This window comes from Lactuca virosa, chromosome 7, assembly GCF_052849685.1.
Source record: "Lactuca virosa cultivar CGN04683 chromosome 7, Lactuca_virosa_CGN04683_v6, whole genome shotgun sequence".
Classification (NCBI taxonomy): domain Eukaryota; kingdom Viridiplantae; phylum Streptophyta; class Magnoliopsida; order Asterales; family Asteraceae; genus Lactuca; species Lactuca virosa.
The window spans coordinates 56,286,788-56,304,801 of NC_136432.1; the positions used below are offsets into that span (position 1 = coordinate 56,286,788).

The 18,014-nt window shown below is 36.9% G+C and overlaps 1 protein-coding gene across 2 annotated transcripts; it reads right to left on the reverse strand.

Moving 5' to 3' along the window:
* Positions 1-564: 564 nt before the first annotated feature.
* Positions 565-4,745, reverse strand: CCP1 (P-loop containing nucleoside triphosphate hydrolases superfamily protein). Of its 2 annotated transcripts, none has more exons than XM_079059353.1 (11): positions 4,404-4,745; positions 3,797-3,931; positions 3,522-3,574; positions 3,314-3,379; positions 3,108-3,215; positions 2,926-2,992; positions 2,696-2,780; positions 2,294-2,454; positions 2,109-2,210; positions 952-1,171; positions 565-864 (listed from the first exon to the last, which is right to left on the reverse strand). In XM_079059353.1, the coding sequence occupies exons 1-11, from the start codon at positions 4,440-4,442 to the stop codon at positions 731-733; spliced, it is 1,170 nt and encodes a 389-aa protein (XP_078915479.1). In that variant the 5' UTR covers positions 4,443-4,745; the 3' UTR covers positions 565-730. The 2 variants fall into 2 exon arrangements, with proteins under 2 accessions (XP_078915479.1, XP_078915478.1); XM_079059352.1 differs by having other exon boundaries at positions 3,797-3,958.
* Between the last annotated feature and the right edge of the window lie 13,269 nt (positions 4,746-18,014).

Genomic DNA, 18,014 nt, shown 5'->3' on the forward strand with positions numbered 1-18,014 from the left:
CACGACTCTTATAAAAAGGTTCATGATTTTGTAGTGTTTGATAATTTCTGTTTATATATTAAAAAAAAATAGAGTAAAATAGTAAATTGGTATGTATGTTGGTTGTCAATAAACAAGGTAATACACATGTTTTTAAGGTTAAAACAATAGTAAAATGTACAATTGTTATATATTTGAATGATCAATGATCTTTATTTATTTGTTGTGAACGATATGACATGTCATTCTAAAGTTGAAGCTTTTGAGATTCGAACTCAAGACTCGTTTCATTTTGAAGTGTTTAAATTCCAAGTGATCACCACTAGGTTACTTTGATGGTGATTGATTATGTTTTAACTAGGTATATTTTTCAAATATAATATTATAATAAAAATAAATTTATGTTATAATAACAAATAAATAGAAGTATATTGCTATTTCTTTCATCACTAAAAACATGAGAAACATACCCGACTTAGTCTAACAACACACAAACATAAGCAAAGGAGAATGACACAAACCACGTGAAAACTGTTTTTTTTGGGAATGTAAGGGTAAATTCGTCATTTATTCTTGTTCATAGTCTAAAAAAGAAACAAATCTTCATTATACCACTAGTGTCCCAACACAAGAATATTCTAGGAATAAAAAACAATCAATTGTGCAAAAAAAAAGGGTTCAACAATTAACACACACACACACACACACACTTGCAAGAATTGAAGCAAAAGAATGATACATCTGTGACCTGTCACTGGAGTATCTGACTCCCATAATCAGAGTTGAATCGATCATAACGAGGAGCATGTAAATGAGCAGAAGGCCGTGTGTTCTTCAACGCATTTTCAACATCTTCGTGTTTAATGGGCCCCACCTTCGGCAACTCTGCAAATAAAACTTTCTTTTAAAATCCATATCTAATAAAAAAAACAGAAAAAAAAAAAAAAACCGAAACTAGGATGCTATTTTTACCATCATCAGGCAAAATATCATGTTGTTCAAGAATAGCCATTACACGTCTCAAAGGTTGCATGGCAGCTTCTTTACATAGCAACCGAATATCAGAGCCCGAATAGCCTTCTGTTTTTTCCACCAATAAATCATATGGCAATGTCTCTTCTTCAGCTACAGAAGGCAATAATTCCTCAAACATTGCTTTCCTTGCTTCAGCCTCAGGAAGAGGTACAAGGATCTTGCATAATATAGTTAAAGAAACAGCACTAAATAGCAACGTACTTTTGTTGATTTATATTATATAGAGTAAATTACACGAGTGGTCCCTATGATTTGGGGTAATTTGCGCATTTGGTCCCTAACTTTATTTTTTAACTCGGAAGGTCCCTACTGTTTGTTTTTGTTGCGCGCTTGGTCCTTGTCTTACATAAAAAGACTATTTTGCCATTGATTTTTTAATTTATTTAAATAAACACACCCCCAACCCCAACCCCACCCCCACCTCACCTTATCTTACCTAAAAAGACTTTTAATTTATTTAAATAAGGGCATAATAGTCCTTTTAGGTAAGACTGGGACCAAGCTTGTAACAAAAACAAATAGTAGGGACCTTCCGAGTTAAAAAAAACAAGTTAGGGACCAAACACGCAAATTACCCCAAACTATAGGGACCATTCGTGTAATTGACTCTATTATATATAGCATCCTACTTTCATTTCTCCCTTTGTATAAAATCTATAATTATAGCAACTAGAGTAATATTATTATTATTATTACCCCCGTTTTGCAGGGGGTTAAACTTGCCGACATATGAGAGTCTAGGAAGCAAACCTGCAAATATGCCAATATACAAAAAATGTCGGTGTTCAAATTTGAGAGGGTAAAATGATATTTTACAAAGTAGAGGGGTGGAAAGTGCCGTTCTACAAAGTAAGAAAGTGGAAAGTGGCAACATACAAAAGTCTAGGGACCAAATCTGTCAACATAAGAAAGTTTTGTGGACAAAGTCTAAAATAAGAAACTTTTATGGCCAAAATATGAAAGTCTAGGGACCAAATCTGTAAAGATATATAAGTGCATTAGCATTATGAGTAAAAAGTAGGGGGTATATTGTTTATGAAGGTAAAAACTAAAAAAGAGTAAAGTATGTTGTTATTTTTTTCAATTTAGGATACTCTTTTCTCAAGACGCCTAAGCATGGCTGCATCAAGTTCCCAAGGGAGATTTGTAGCTGCTAATACAAACACAAGCTCATCTGTTTTTGTTAAACCATCCATCTGCAATCAAAACCAAATATTCAAATTTCAAATTTCAGAATAAAGTAATTTAAAAAAAAAAATATGTGAGAGACTAATTTAACCTGAATAAGTAACTCGGTTTTGAGGCGTCTACTTGATTCATGCTCACTTCTTGATTCACCACGTTGACTAATAATCGCATCAATTTCATCAAGGAAAATAGTTGATGGAGCATGATGTCTTGCAAGTTCAAATAACACTTTCACTAACTTCTCAGAGTCCCCTGTTATTTCATACATGTTTACAAAATCACAAAATGCAAGAAATAACAACCTACTTTTAATTATTTGTTACCTATTCATAACTTTTTCTTATTAAGACATTGAACTTTGATAAGTTCTTTCAGTTTTTGTCTTATTAGGACATTATAGTAATTTTCAAAGTAGAATGTTGTAATATGAAGAAATGAAAGTAGGATGCTATAATGAATATATTCATTAAACTATTATTTAATAAAGACATACCACGCCATTTGCTGACAATTGATGATGCTGAAATGTTGAAAAATGTAGTATTGCATTCGGTTGCAACAGCCTTTGCAAGCATTGTCTGGAGAAACATAGTTATTAATTTAAATCAGCTCAAAGTTCAATGCATATGCAACTCTTGTTAACTTTTTAAACTAAAAGGGAATTAAGGAATTAAGATTGAAAGAAAAAAAAAAAGTTAAAAAAGAAAAAAAAAAGTTGCAAACCTTTCCTGTTCCTGGAGGGCCAAACAAGAGAATGCCTTTCCATGGAGACAAAAGACCAGTGAAGTACCTACAAAAAAGACTCTCTCATTCAAACACTTTTTACAAATTTGCCCTTGTTTATTTTTCCTTACATTTTATTTATGAGAGATTTTTTATGAATCATTTATCCAGACAACACTTACTTGGGATATTTTATTGGCATAACAACTGCTTCTTTAAGCAGGCGTTTTGCATTGTCTAACCCCTTTATGCTATCCCACTTCACGTTTGGACTACCTCGAATAATATCCCTGAATAAAAAAACATATAAGGAAATTCATGTTCACTAATTTGAAAAATAAACTAATAAAAGTAAAAAGGCATCAAAAATTGAGTTTATTATTATTACCTACTTAAACTCTCTGCCAAAGTTCGCATTTCTGCTGATTCAAAAGCAGGAAGCAGAGATTTTTTCCTGCAAAAACAAGAAATCAAGTTTATGTTCATTTCTAATTTTTTATCATAAAAAAATATGCAACTAACTCTATTAATATTTTATAATAACTTTCCATTGTTATATAATACAAAAGTATCTAGAAATGGGAGGGAGAGCATACGGTTTCTCAGCATCCAGTAATGTAGCTCCATTGGCTGTTGAATTCTCTCTTTCCTGTGAAAAACCAGAACTCAAAACAAAAACCAAACAATTCATTCATTATTTGTTGTTTCTTTTCTGACTTAATGGGCTTAATGGGGACATGACTTAATGTAGTAAGCTATATACAAGTGTTTCTTTTTGAATCAATACAAAAAGAATGAGTGATGACTCAATAGAAAAAGTCACAAAAGGAAGCTTTTCCATTAAGTTTTACAAATTTGCCCTCTAGCTCACCTGTCTATACTGTTCATAGATTGACAATTCAGCTGTGCTCTTTGGATGTCCATTTCCATTTGATGAGTTTCCATTACTTGAAGGTTGACCATTTGCAGCAGCATCTTTTGGCGTTGATTCCTTTTTCCTCCCAAACTTAATATCATAAAACATCTTAAAATCCTAGATATAGAAGAAACAGAATTATAGTAATATAATTGCATTATCGTTAGTTAACTTCAATCTTTCTCAAATCAATCAATCTGCAAGTATAAATCGTCAACTTCTAATAGTCCGACTATAATAAGGTTCATAAATCTGATGATCGCTGTTTTCAAAGAGAATGTTGAATTAAATAATTTCAGTCCTAAACCCTAGTCACACAAATTCGAGCGAGATTCAAATTATTGAGCAATGATTATACAGCTATGCATGATCCATGACGAGAATAATATACTAATTTTAGCATTTTTTAGTAGCAAATGCGTTTCCTCTTCAGTAAAATCCTACCAATCAGCTACAATTCTCATGCGTTCGATTTGACTAAATTTCATAACCTACAAAATGATTGAATACGAGTACCGATTTGCGGAACCAATCACAGGCCAAAATAAGAAATTCAGCATACCTGGAAGGACCAACGAGTGATTGAAGGTTCATCGGCCATTTTTCTTTCTCTTGTTTGTGATGAAATCCAACACAAAAAGAGAGAAGAGATCTGAAGACGTTTGTTGCTCTGCCTGTTGTCTCGGTGCTTAGCCTGATTCGATTTTCATGAATAAAGAAATGAGTAAGAGTTGTTGAGTGTAAGCAGAAGATAGTTGGAGAGCTGTCGAGTCAATAAACAAGGGGGAGATAAAGGGATCTTTGATTATACAACGTGTGGGTGAATCACTTGCGTCAGTGTACCCCTTGGCTCATGTAGTCATGTGCCTAGCGGAGATGCCCATTTGGCCACTCTAACAATGGAATTCTTTGGACATGGAAATATCTAGATCTAAAGATGCACATTGCTCTAAGGGACAAGTCTAGGAATGATTAGGTAGTCTCTAAACAGTCTGGTCTTAAAAAATCGGTTTCAAAACAGTTCGGTTTTTTTTTTTCTGATGGTTTTTGTTCGGTTTTTTTTCGGTCTCGGTCTCATAACCTTTGTGTACATTTTCTCGGTTTGGTTTCTGTACTTTTCAGTTTCTTGGTTATGGTTTCAAGTTTTTCCGTTAACAGATATGTAACAACAAAATGACACATTAAGATACAATTAAAAAAGATACATTAAAATTTAATAAAAGAAATAAAACAAAAAGTTGGGTAATGTATGATTGTAATTTTGACTTCTAGTCTTTCTTAAATCGTTCCTAAAACGGTCCGGTCTTTTTTTGGACCAATTTCAGAGCATTCTGTTTTTTTCGGTCTGATCTTGTTTTACACTGTTTCGGTTTCAGTCTTTATTTAAGACTGTTACGAAATAGATTTTTTGTTCATGGCTCTTATCTTAAAATGCCTGTTTCAGAACAATCTGATCTTTTCTTCCTGATGGTTTCAGTCCGGTCTTTTTCGGTTTCGATATCACAGCCGTTGTGTACATTTTCTCGGGTTGGTTTTATACTTTCCGATGTGTTGGTTATGGTTTCGAGTTTTTCCATTAACAAATATGTAAATAATAGCAAAATGACATATTAAGATATAATTAAAAAAGATACATTAAAATTTAATAAAACAAAAAAACAAAATTTTGGGTAATGTGTGATTATAACTTTGATTTCCAGTCTTTTTTAAATCGGTCTCGAAAATCTAAACGGTCCGTTCTTTTTTGGGACCAGTTTCAGTGTGTTTTTTCAGTTTGATATTGTTTTAGACTAGTTCAGTTTCCGTCTTTTTTTTTTTCTTTTTTTTAAGACTATTACAAAATCGATTTTTAGTTCATGTCTATCCGAATCAAACTTGGTGCATCAACTCTTTTTAGCATCTAAAATTAGTTAGACGCGAAACCCATGGCCCAAGACTATAAATCGGTGTTGGATAAACAAGGAATCCATGTAATTTAAGGCCAGGGCCCATGGGTGTTTCACTGTTTGGACCTACCTTTTTGAAATGATATACATACTGTATTGGATAAGCAAAATTAGATGACCAATTTTTTATAAACCATGATCTATAAAATTGTGTTAGGATGTGGCTGTATTATTTATAGTTGTAATAATTAAATTTGATGTTGCTTGATTGAAGGGTAAATTCTTATTCTTATAATTTATATAGGTAGTCAGTCGGAATATTTAATACCAAAATAATAGTAAGTATATAGGTACGTTCAGATTGGTTATCAAAGATTTTTTGTCCAACAACTATTGAAGTGGCTCAAGATCTTTAAGTCCCATAGTAAAACTTGGGTTCATGATAGTATGAAGATATATAAGATCAATGATAGTGCTTTTCCTCCTTTTTTTTCTTTTTTTTTTAATTAAATTCTTTATGATAAAACATGAAAAGCTTTTTATCATTAAAGAAGAATTTTTTTTCCTAATAATCACTCCTAACATTTATTATACGTTCACCTTTTAATTTTTTTTCATGTGTTTGTCACATTTAATCCCTATAATAATTAATATTATATTTTATACTCCAAATGATATTTATATATTCTATTTTTCTTATTAGTTAATCAATTGATTTAATAAAAATAAAATTAAATATACTTTATAAAAAAAATTATATAATTTAAAAGTAGTCATTAAAATTAAAAATATCAAATATTATAAAACATTCTGATTATATAATAGTTTATTATTTTTGACGTTTTATAATCGATAGTTTCAGAAAAAAAAATATTCGATAATGATAAGTTATAAAGTTGTGAGGGGACTTAATAAAATATTTAATATATATATATATATATATATATATATATATATATATATATATATATATATATATATATATATATATATATATATATATATATATATATATATATAAAGGATAAATTTGTTAAATTGATTTTTTTCCAAAAATGTTAACCATTGGTGTAATATCTGTTTTTTAGGTATATTTTTCTTTAAAGAATATTCCTTAAAACTTAATTTTTGGGAGTTTTGATTGGTCATGACGTGATGATGGAGAATAACCGCGGCGCGACCACGTCATTAAATTGGATGCATCATCTTGGTTGGTCACGGCGTGGCACATGTATGGCCACGACGCGGTAGCGACTGATGGTTCAAAACTCTAGACCCTAGGATTTGAGCCCTATTTAAGGGCTCTAACCTCAAGGGTTGCCTCATTTGGCAACCTCCACTCTCTAAGATCCCAAAGCCTAGCCTCCATGCTTGATTCTTGAGCTTGTTTTGTGATTTTTATGAAGCTTGAGGAAGAAGGAAGTCCATTGTGGTGCAAGGAAGCAATGAGTGAACTTAGATCCACCATCTACTTCAGAAATCTAAGTCCTTTGAGGTATAAAGTTTGGATCTTGGCTTTCATTTGTTTAGATATAAGTTTATACATCTTTTTAGTGGTTTTAAGTCCCTTTCTTAGAGATATTTGGAGTTGAGCAACTCCTAGACCAATTTAGTGACTAAAATGATTTTTGGACTTGTGAGTTGGAAAAAAGGTGTGCTTTTATGCTCTACCTTGATGTCATTAATGCATCTTAGCTTACTTGGAAGTTAGGTTTTTAGTTTGGGTACTCACGAGATTTGGGAATGGATAAAGTTAGAAACTTTATCCAGTAAGAACATTAAGAGCACCATATCTGAACTTTTGAGCTATAGAAACAACGGGTTAAGTGCTTAATCCATTAAGTTATTTTGGAGTCTGGCCACAGCACGATGATATGCATATCACGACGCGGTGGTGGGTTCATCCACGACTAGGCTGTCTTATAGACACCGCGGCGTGACCATGGTGTTGACCACGACACGGTGACTCATCCCTTGACTTTGACTTTTGACCAAGTTTAACTTTAAGACAAACTTTAGGGTTAGGTCATAGATTGATGATTGACCCTTACAAAATATCTACATGGGTGTTGTGTCGACTTATTTGCGTGTGACGAGCTTTAGGGATATATACTTCCGTCTGTGAGGTGAGTTTTCTAACTATACTTTGTACTATAATATGGATCCTCTATATGATAGGATGTTGGTATGATGTATGGTTCTGTTAGGCAGGTTGATTTGTTATAGTTACATGTGCTTGATTGTTTGGTAGTTTGTTGTTATATGCATATGTCGACATATTGTGGATGGGTTGAGGCAGTCCAACTGTGTGCTGAAGGCCAAGATACCCGGGTGATCTAGCTTTATTTTGTAGGCCCAAAGAGGGCGGTCCAACTTTATGTTGAAGGCCCAGGTGGCGGTCCATCCTTATGTTGTAGGCCTTGGGTGCATGCATTTTATATGTATTGTGTTGTGAGGTATTTTTGAAGAACTCACTAAGCTTTGTCTTACAGTTGTGGATTTGAATGTTTCAGGTACTTCTGAGGATCGAGGCAAAGAAAATATGTGTCTATACATACTATCCTAGAGATTTTATGATTTGAGAGATGTTATGTTATTATACTCTGATGGATCCTATTTTTGTGAAACAATTGTTTTGTGATGTTGACTTTTATGAAAATGGCTACTAATTCTCTTTTTAAAAAATCGAAAATTTTACATCGGTTTTTGGGATGTTACAAGTTGGTATCAGAGCCCTGGTTTGAGGGATTTGGATGAGCATTTGTGTGATTCCAAAATCAAATTAAGGATCTATAAAGTTTTTACAACCATTTTCTAAAAAGTATACTTAAAGGGAGAACTAGGATGCGATGTGTACAGTTAGCCGGAACGCAAATAAGAGTAATCCCTAAAATATCCATACTTGTTATATGAATAATTGTTGATATGTGAATTTCTAGAATTATATGCTAGTAAATAGGTTAGGGATCCTTAGGAATTACATGATAGAATTGTCTGGTTATTGTGATGGCCGGTAGCCTAAGGGATTGCTTTGTTGTGCGAACTGGAATTGCTATTATCGTTGTTAGTGGTTAAGTGTATCCCCTATAGTGGTACATAATTAGGGTTTTATAGCCTTAGAATGCTTGATTTCGCCTTACTTCCTCTTCCTTGTTTGGTTGTGGGCTTAGGGAAGAATCAAATATTTGACTGTCTATTGGATCATATATTATGTACGACTAGCATACGTGAGGTGACTAGCAGTGATGGTGGAGGTTTCGTGTAGCACAGGAGCGCGGTCGAGGGAGTCCTAAAATAAGAAACTAGGAGTTAGTGGTTACTCTTCGGAATGTATAATTGGGCATGTTATCATGTCAAGTTATAGTAGGTCTAGTGGCTTAGAATTTCAAGGCGATTCTTGAGACAAATACGGGTAGGTGCGGAAGGTAGTATGGGCTCGTACTACCGGAAGCAAAGGACCCATACGAATGTCAAGGGGAGCCATAAAATTATAAGGAGTAAGTAGCTGAGTGTATAGTATGTTGACGCTATGAATTGATTCTGATATGTCTCCTATATATTTTTCAGTATGATGATGACGAGGGGTTCAGATTCAGGTGTCAGCGGCCCGGAGAGGCCACAGATGATTAATGATGAGATCCGAAATTTGATTTCCACTCGGGTGACCTTTACGGTCAGGGAGGCGATTATAGAGCTTTTTGGGTCTATTAAAACCACATTATTGATATGTTCGATGAGCGTTATGTTGTTGTCACTGATGTCGTTGCCGCATCGGCCACTACAATTGTCGCTGCTAAAGGACTTCAGGGAGGATGATCGATTTAGTATCGGGAATTCAGTAATACAAAGCCCCTAGTTGACCCGATCGTTTCCATGAGGTGGATCTATGAAGTGAAGGGATTCTTTTACACATGTTATTGTTTGGAGAACCTGAAGGTCACATTTGCTCTGAACCTTCTTCTCTTGGGGCGAAGGACTGGTGGAAATTGGTGACTCAAACATTTTTTCCTATAGAGTGGGCCGTAGTGACTTAGGAGCAATTCTTGGAGATGTTCCAGATCGAGTATGTTCCACTGATGGAGGGGGAGAGGTATGTTCAAGAGTATCTGTCACTCAAGCAGACGACAGAGTCGGTGCCGGAGATCACCAAGATGTTCGTCGAGAAGGCCCTATCTTATCATGAGTATGCTACTTCTGAGAAGGTACAAATGTCATGGTACTTGAGCATGCTTAAGAGGGATATTATGAAGTTCATGTCGACTGCTTAGTACCGGACCCTATAAAAGATGCAATCGCATTCCCGAAGGAGAGATATCAAGTTGGAGACACAGATGAGAGAGAATAGGTAGACCCCAGTGTAGACCCAGTCAACAACTATGTGGTTCAAGCCATCTGATTCCTAATCTAGAGGTTAGAAGGGCCGCATTCGTAGTAAGTACGACAAGGTACACGAGGGTCTTTGTCGGTCAGGGACCAGGTGCCATAAGTGTGGCAAGGAGGACTATTATGAGAGGGGCTGCCAACAACCATAGTAGTAGCATCAACAAAGTATGAGAGTTTGTTATCATAGTGATTAGGTGGTCTACATGAAGGCCAGTTGACCCTTGCTTGCCAGGCTAATGCAACTACCAACCCCTACGACATTGTGAATCACGGATGGACGCCTGGGGTGAGCAGAGGAGGCTAGGGCAGTACCTGATGTCGTTACTGGTACGTATCTATCCATGTTTCTATTATATATTTTAATATGCATGCTTATGACCATGGATTTTATCATGAAATTGCCAAGGAAGACCAATGGGTTTGATGCTATTTGGGTGACCGTTGATCGTCTGACCAAGAGTGACTACTTCTTTGCTATTCAGGAGAGTTCCTCGACCGAGAAATTGGTTGGGATCTATGTTCGAGAGATTGCTTCTCACCATGGTGTACCTATTTATATTGTATCAAATCGAGATGTGCGGTTCACTTTTAGGTATTGGAAGAGGTTCAATGACGAGTTGGGTACCCAGTTGCATTTTAGTATTGTATATCACCTATAGACAAATACGTAGAGTGAGAGAACTATTCATACACTCGAGGATATGTTGAGAGCCTATATCATTGATTTTGGTGGGAGCTGGGAATCCTACATTCCTTTGGTCGAGTTTCATACAACAAAAGCTATCATTCTAGCATTAGGTGCCCCTTCTTATGAGAATTTTTATGGAAGGAAGTGTCGGAGCCCGGTTTGTTAGGGAGAGGTTGGGCAGAGAGTTATAGGGAGCACTAAGGTAGTGCTCAAGACAACAGAGCTCATTCAGTAGGTCAGGAAGAGACTACAGACAACATAGATCTAAAAGAAGAGGTACGCAGATAGACAATGGTTTGAATTGGAGTTTCAAGTCGGGGACATGGTGTTGCTGAAAGTATCACCCTGGAAGGGTATTATTCGGTCCAGGAAGTGAGGCAAGTTAGGACCCAGATTTATCAGCTCTTTTCGAGTGGTGGATAGGGGACCAAGGTGGCCTACCCGTTAGAATTACTAAAGGTGCTCAGTCAGTTTCATATCATTTTCCATGTCTCTCAGCTTCGAAAGTGTGTGGTAGACGATTCGATAGTGGTACCCTTGGATGATATTCAGGTGGATGAGTGAGTGGATTATATGGAAAGACCAGTAGCCATCTTGGATAGGAAGACTAAGGCCTTGCGCAACAAGTCAGTACCTTTAGTGAAGGTGTAGTGGTGAGACCGGAAGGGCTCGGAACGGACTTGGGAGCCCGAAAAGGAGATGTGTACCCAATATCCAGAATATTGCTTAAACCTTAATTTTTGGGAGTTGCGATTGCTCGCGGCATGGTGATGGAGAATCACCGCGACGTGGCCACGTCATTAAATTTGATGCATCATCTTAGTTGGTTGTGGCACAACACATGTATAGCCACGACACGGTAGCGGTTGAGGGTTCAAAACCCTAGACCCCGAGATGTAAGCCTTATTTAAGGGATCTAACATCAATGGTTGCCTTATATGGCAGCCCCTACTCTCCAATATCCTTAGCCTCCCAAACCCTAGCCTCCATGCTTTATTCTTGAGCTTGTTTTTTTTGGTTTTTATGAATCTTGAGGAAGAAGGAAGTCCTCTGTGGTGCAAAGAAGCAAGGAGTGAACTTAGATCCTGTAACATCCCGTATATTAAATAAATAAATAGATAAGGGTTCATATGAATAATAATCCTAAAGTAAATAATATTTAGCGGGGTGTTGTTGTTGGGGAGCCAATTGATACAATTTTAGAAGTTCGTAAATAATTGGGACTTAATTTGAAGAGATTTGAGAGGCTCAAGGGCTGAATGGTAAGTTTTGGACCTAAAATGAAAGGAATTTATAGAATCGGGGGCTAAAGGGTAACTTTTGGATTTACATTGAAAATAATTTAGTGGGGAGGGACCGAAAGTGTATGTTTGGGCAGCATAGTTGAATTGGACACGGGTTTAACCCCGTATCCTTCTTTTCTTTCCCTTTCGTTGGATATTGGAGCCCCAACCCTAAATCATTATACCATCGGCCGCCACCATCAATTGTAGCACCTTCAGCCGCCGCCCCTGTCGTGACCAAGCACCACCCTCCGCCAGCAACCACTTCGCCACCGAAAACGCAACCCTAACGCCAGAGACGTCGTGACAGCCGGGTGAACCACCGTGACCGTTTGCTGGAGCGGGGACGTTGCTTTGCGATTCATGAACGAAAAGGGGACTCTCGGTAAGAAAGATCACCACCCATTTACCCCTTCTTCTTCTTTCATCCGGCGGTTTGACGTCGGGTGTGTCGGCTGTGGCTGCCGCCGCCCGTTGGCCGCCATATCTGTGTATTCCGGCGACGTTAGCCATTGAAAATAGTGGTCGAACATTATGTGTTGAGTATTTCCAAGCTGTTATGATGTTGTTTGGGGGTTTTTTTGCGTGTTTTCTAGCCGGAAAAACGAGGGAAAGCCCACCACCACCACCGTGAGGTGGCGGCTGCCACCCATTGCTATTTTCTGCCACCCTCCGCCGCCACCAGCCATGGTGGGAGGTGGCTGTGGGTGTTTGTATGGATGTGTGTTCGAGTGTATTTGCTGCTTTCGGTGTTTTTGAGGTTGTATGTGTGTTTATGTGGCCGGAAAACCCACCACCACCCCGTGAGGTAGTGGCCGCCGCCATGAGCCGCCACTGACCACCACTACCCGAGGTGGTAGTGGGTGGTGCTTGACATAGTGAAACCCTAATCGGCCCAAATGCTTGATCTGGACTAGTTGGTTGGTGATTGGGCTAGAAACCCTAATTAGGGTTTAGAAAACCCTAATTTTGGGTTTGTTAGTTTAGATTTTGCCGGGACCCGCGGTTGAACTGTTAGATTGATATTGTGAATTATGTCCGAATTCATTGTGTGAATGGCCTAGTAGAGTGACAGACTTAATGGGTTAAGTCCTTAATGGGTTAAGTGAGAAACACTTAACCCTAATTGTCATTTTATGTGAAAACCCTAATTTTGCCTGGGCCTTGAGTTGGGCCTTTCTATTGGGCTTTGGTGATTGGGCTATTAATGGGCCATCCAAGAATAATCATGTGGACTAGAATATTTAGATGGGCTTTGGCGTAAGGCCCATATAAGGGTTTGGGTCCAATTTGGAAAATTGGTGAAAGACCCACACTTTCATACATGACAATTGTTACTCCGAAACATGCTACATGCATATTCATAAAAACAATATTTTATATTGATAAAGTGATTACAAACTACTGGATACAAACCAACTATTTCAAAGTGTTATATATATTACATAACTTCCCAGGATTCTATAGTTTTATACATATGGGAGTGCAAAATACAATAGTTTCAAACTATTCAAAAATCTTCTATCAATACAATAGTTTCAAACTATTCAAAAATCTTCTATCAGTATATAACTATACTGGATGCTTATCTCCTGCAAATTAGTTAAACATTGAGAGGGGTAAGCGGTGACGCTTAGTGAGTTCAATAATAGATACAATATAACGTTATGCCATATATATATATATTTCAATATGGTAGAGGCAAAGAGGATCAAGGAACAACAAAGGCATATGTGAATCATGTGACAAACTTTCCATATCAATCATTGATTTGATTCAAAGATATACAATCAATGAGACATAACAATTTCCATACTTGATATACATCAATAAAGCTTTGGCCCAAATGGCACAGAAGACATACAACTTCGGATTAACCTTTTGATAGATTTCAGGCTTATAGCCTTGTCTAACCTTCTGCCAATACCATAGAATAGAAATCATTCTCTTACGGAAACATGTTCTACATGGCCAGAGGCTACATACCAGTACCAATATGAATCTAAGTCCTTTCACTGATCACATGGTCAAAGGTATTTGTTTTGCTATTAAAAATAACGAATAAAAATAACACGAGAAAATAAACTGGAATAATAACACTGAAAAGCACGTAGCACATATAACACATAACATACAATTGTTCCTATATATTAAACTCACCGTGAAATAACCGGGGGTTAAAATAGTAATTTGGGCAGCACTTCGTTACTATAATTAGCTTTCTTCGTTGAAAACTGGGAGTTTTCTTGAAAACCGCGCCCTGCGAGGGTTGGGCTTCGAAACCGAAAAGATAAATTTTTCGGGCTTCTCGGGTATTTCGGGGCGTGTTTCGGGCGTTGGAATTAATACCGGGGCTTCGGGGGATGTCAAAGTAGTGAAAATATGGAAAAAGGGTGAAAAAAGGCAAATTTCCTAACTTTAGCCGAGAGGGTTCGCAGCTACTATATATAGTAGGGAGGTCCGGATCCGAAGCGAGGGGGAGAGGGCAGGTGTCTGCGAGGCTCGGAACAGGTGACTGCTTGGGCGAGGCTCGGATGCGAGAAGGTTGCGTGCCGACTTCGGATTGGTCCACCACTTCGGACACGGGGCAGTCAGCAGCGATGCGCGTCGGAAGATCATTAGACCGCACCCTCGGTTGAATCAGCATGCGACACGCGAGTCGGGCACGAGGTAATCATGCGAGGATCACGTGACCAGCTCCATTCCATGCGAATTTTCTCGAAAATTGCACCCAATTCTTCTAAAATCCACAACTTTCGCATACGGGCTCCGTTTTTGACGTTCTTTATATGCACGCGTAGGGAAAATTATGCTCTACGACTTTTGTTTAGACTTCGTCGGCTAAATTTTACTTTATTTTTAATATTATTATTTTTAACAAACCGAGACAGGAAAATCCGTTAAAAATTCATAACTTCTTCATCCGACGTCCGTTTTCGTCAGACTTTTTACCGTTGTACTACTATTGACGAGACCTTCGATTCTCGTTTAGGTTGTGTCGGCTAAAAATCACTCGATCTAAAATTCGAGTTTTTAGCTGTCTACTGCTAAGCTGAAACTTAGAAAAATCATAACTTCCTCATACGAAGTCAGATTTTGGCGTTCTTTTTATCAAAATTCTCGGTTTAACGAATACTACGACTTTCATTTAGATCACTAAGGCTAAAAAGTAGTTTATCAAAAACTCACTTTTTACGTCATTCGACACCGTGTCGGTTTTGTCGCGGATCTTCGATTGGTCATAACTTCTTCGTTATAACTCGGATTTCAATGAGGTTTTCGCCTAAATGTTTCTAACGAGATTATCTACAACTTTCAATAATAAAATTTTACTTATTTAAAATTTTATATTTCGTTAAATTTCGATATTTTAACTTTTAATTGGAATCTCATAAGACTTCCAATATTTTCCGAGTGATTCTAAACATAGTTTCACCTTATTTCTAGTAAAAACTATCTGTTAGAACTCAATACTCAATATCACATAATATTTCGTAATATTATTTACTTAAAACACGATTTCAAAACGTGTATGTTACAAATACCTCCTCCTTTTGAGAATTTCGTCCCCGAAATTACATCGATTAAAATAAATGGGGATATTTCACTCTTATCTCATTCTTATTCTCCTAAGTATAGTTCGGGCCTCGATGGTGTTTCCACTTGACAAGCACCAACTCTACTTCTTTATTACGTAGCTTAGTCGTTTTTTCGTTTACGATTTCTTCGGGCTCTTCTACATAAGTTAACTTATTATCCAGTTTCACCTCGGATAATGGAACTGCTTCATCATACATGCTTAAGCATTTGTGCAGATAACTCACATGAAAGACATCATGAATACCTGCCAAATCTTCAGGCGATTCCAAGCGATATGCTTGTTTACCAATCCTTTGGAGGATTTTGAAAGGACCAACAAATCTAGGACTTAGTTTTCCTTTCTTTCCAAATCGCATAAGACCTTTCCATGGGGATACCTTCAACATTACGAAATCACCCACCTGGAATTCTATTGGTCGTCTCCTCTTTTCTGTATAGGACTTTTGTCGATCCTGGGCCGCTTTCATTCTTTCTCGTACAATTTGAATCTTGTCGGTGGTGTCTTGAATCATTTCAGGGCCTCCAAGGATGTTGGGTCAAAATTATGGTTTATACTTTGCTTTTCTAGGAAAATATATTTTTCTGTAATTTTGTGGCTATGTACGACCGTTATCTTGTGTGTACGGCCGTACACCCGTGTACGACCGTACACGGGTGTGCGGCTGGTGTCTCATATATATAGGGTGAGGAGTGCATGTGAGTGTAAGGCTAGAAGAGAGAGAGAATCTATTGTAAGGAGCATCAATCGTATCATCAATACATTAGATTCAAGTTATTCTTCTTCTCCTTCTCTTCTATATTGATCTGACATCATCCAATTGATTGGGATTCCGCACCATCAATTGGATCTGATTGATACACAAGCAATTTTGGGGACTTATAATTGGTATCAGAACTTGGATTGTATCAGTCAATTTTGTCAGAACTGGAGCGTATTTGATCTTATTTTGAAAAGATTTTTGCGTTTTTGGATAGATCTCTGAAAAATAAGGGGGGTTTCTTCTTTGTATTTTTCATAAAAACGAGTTTTTGATCGAGTTTTGGAGCAAAAAGGGTGAAAAACGTTGTTTTTTCTTCGAATCTGTTGAAGGTGTGCGGCTAGTTGAAGGTGTACGGCTCGGAGTGTGCGGCTAGGTGTACGGTTCAGCAGCCTCGGTCTCTGTCTCGGTCAGCAGACGTCTTCGTACACGGGAGTCCGGTTCGCATCGCACTTCGTTCAACACTCAGCATCCTCGCAGCGTGTTCCATTTAAAAAAAGAATCAGATTTTTGGAGGTGCCGAGGATAGAACCCAGGTCTCCTCCCAACTCAACCAAGCAACTTACCAGCTGAACCAAATTGGCACACGTTACTCTCCTCCCAAATTTTATTCAAAAGGCCTTCTTTTCCCGCTTCTAGTTTCACATTTTTAACACTTTTAACCCCAAAAACAATTTCCTTTTATTTTTAAATTCCATTTTCAACCCAAAAATTTTAGATTTTAATTTTTGACTTTTATTTTTGACTTTTTACTTAAAATTTTGATTTTGACTTTTAAAATTTAACCTTTGACTTTAAACTTTGATTTTCTCGTTTGACTTTTAAATTTTCAAATTTAGATTTTCGGTTTGACTTTTAAGTTTGACTTTTTAAATTTGACTTTTAAGGCTGACTCTTAAGTTTTTAGTCAAAGGGCATATTTTTTTAAAAAAATGAGTTCCTCATCAATTCCGGTAAATGAAGTTTCATGTACTCCATCTTGTGTTAAAACTATTAAATTTTTACGAGAATCAATAGATCTAATCAAGAGAGAGAATGAGGACCTAAAATATGAAAGATACACCATTAGGAAAGAACAAAAACCGTTAAAAGCTCAATTAGAAACCAAAATCAAGGATTTCCGAAAACTCCAAGAAGATTACAGCAACAAGTGTGAAAATTATGATCACATTAAGAAAAAACTTGCTGCTGTAACTGAGGAACTTGACGCTTTGAAAATTAAGTATGGAAAAACAGATATTAGTTTCAAAAATTATACTGCGTCAAGTAAGACAGTCGAGTCCTTATTTGAAAACCAATTAAAATTCAAAGATAATCAAAACAAGGGTTTAGGGTATGATTGTGTTCCTCCACCTTTCAATCATAACTACACATCCAACCCTATGACACAGGAAGAAATTAACAAGGAGGCACATCTCCAATATGGGAAACCTGTTGCGGTTGTGCCAGAAAATGATGAAGTGAACGTTTCTAATGATTCTGTTACATGTGCAGGTAAAGTAGTAGAAGATGAGAAAAAGGAGAACTCCATTGAACAAACCAACATCTCCTTGAACTCTGAATCTGTTGCTTCGA

Coding starts and splice junctions, on each gene's coding strand:
- CCP1 (XM_079059352.1), bottom strand. CDS start 4,442: ATGGCCGATGAACCTTCAATCACTCGTTGGTCCTTCCAG. Junction 3,959..4,403: donor TCACTCGTTGGTCCTTCCAG/GTATGCTGAATT, acceptor TTCTATATCTAG/GATTTTAAGATGTTTTATGA. Junction 2,455..2,695: donor AATTGTCAGCAAATGGCGTG/GTATGTCTTTAT, acceptor ATGAAATAACAG/GGGACTCTGAGAAGTTAGTG.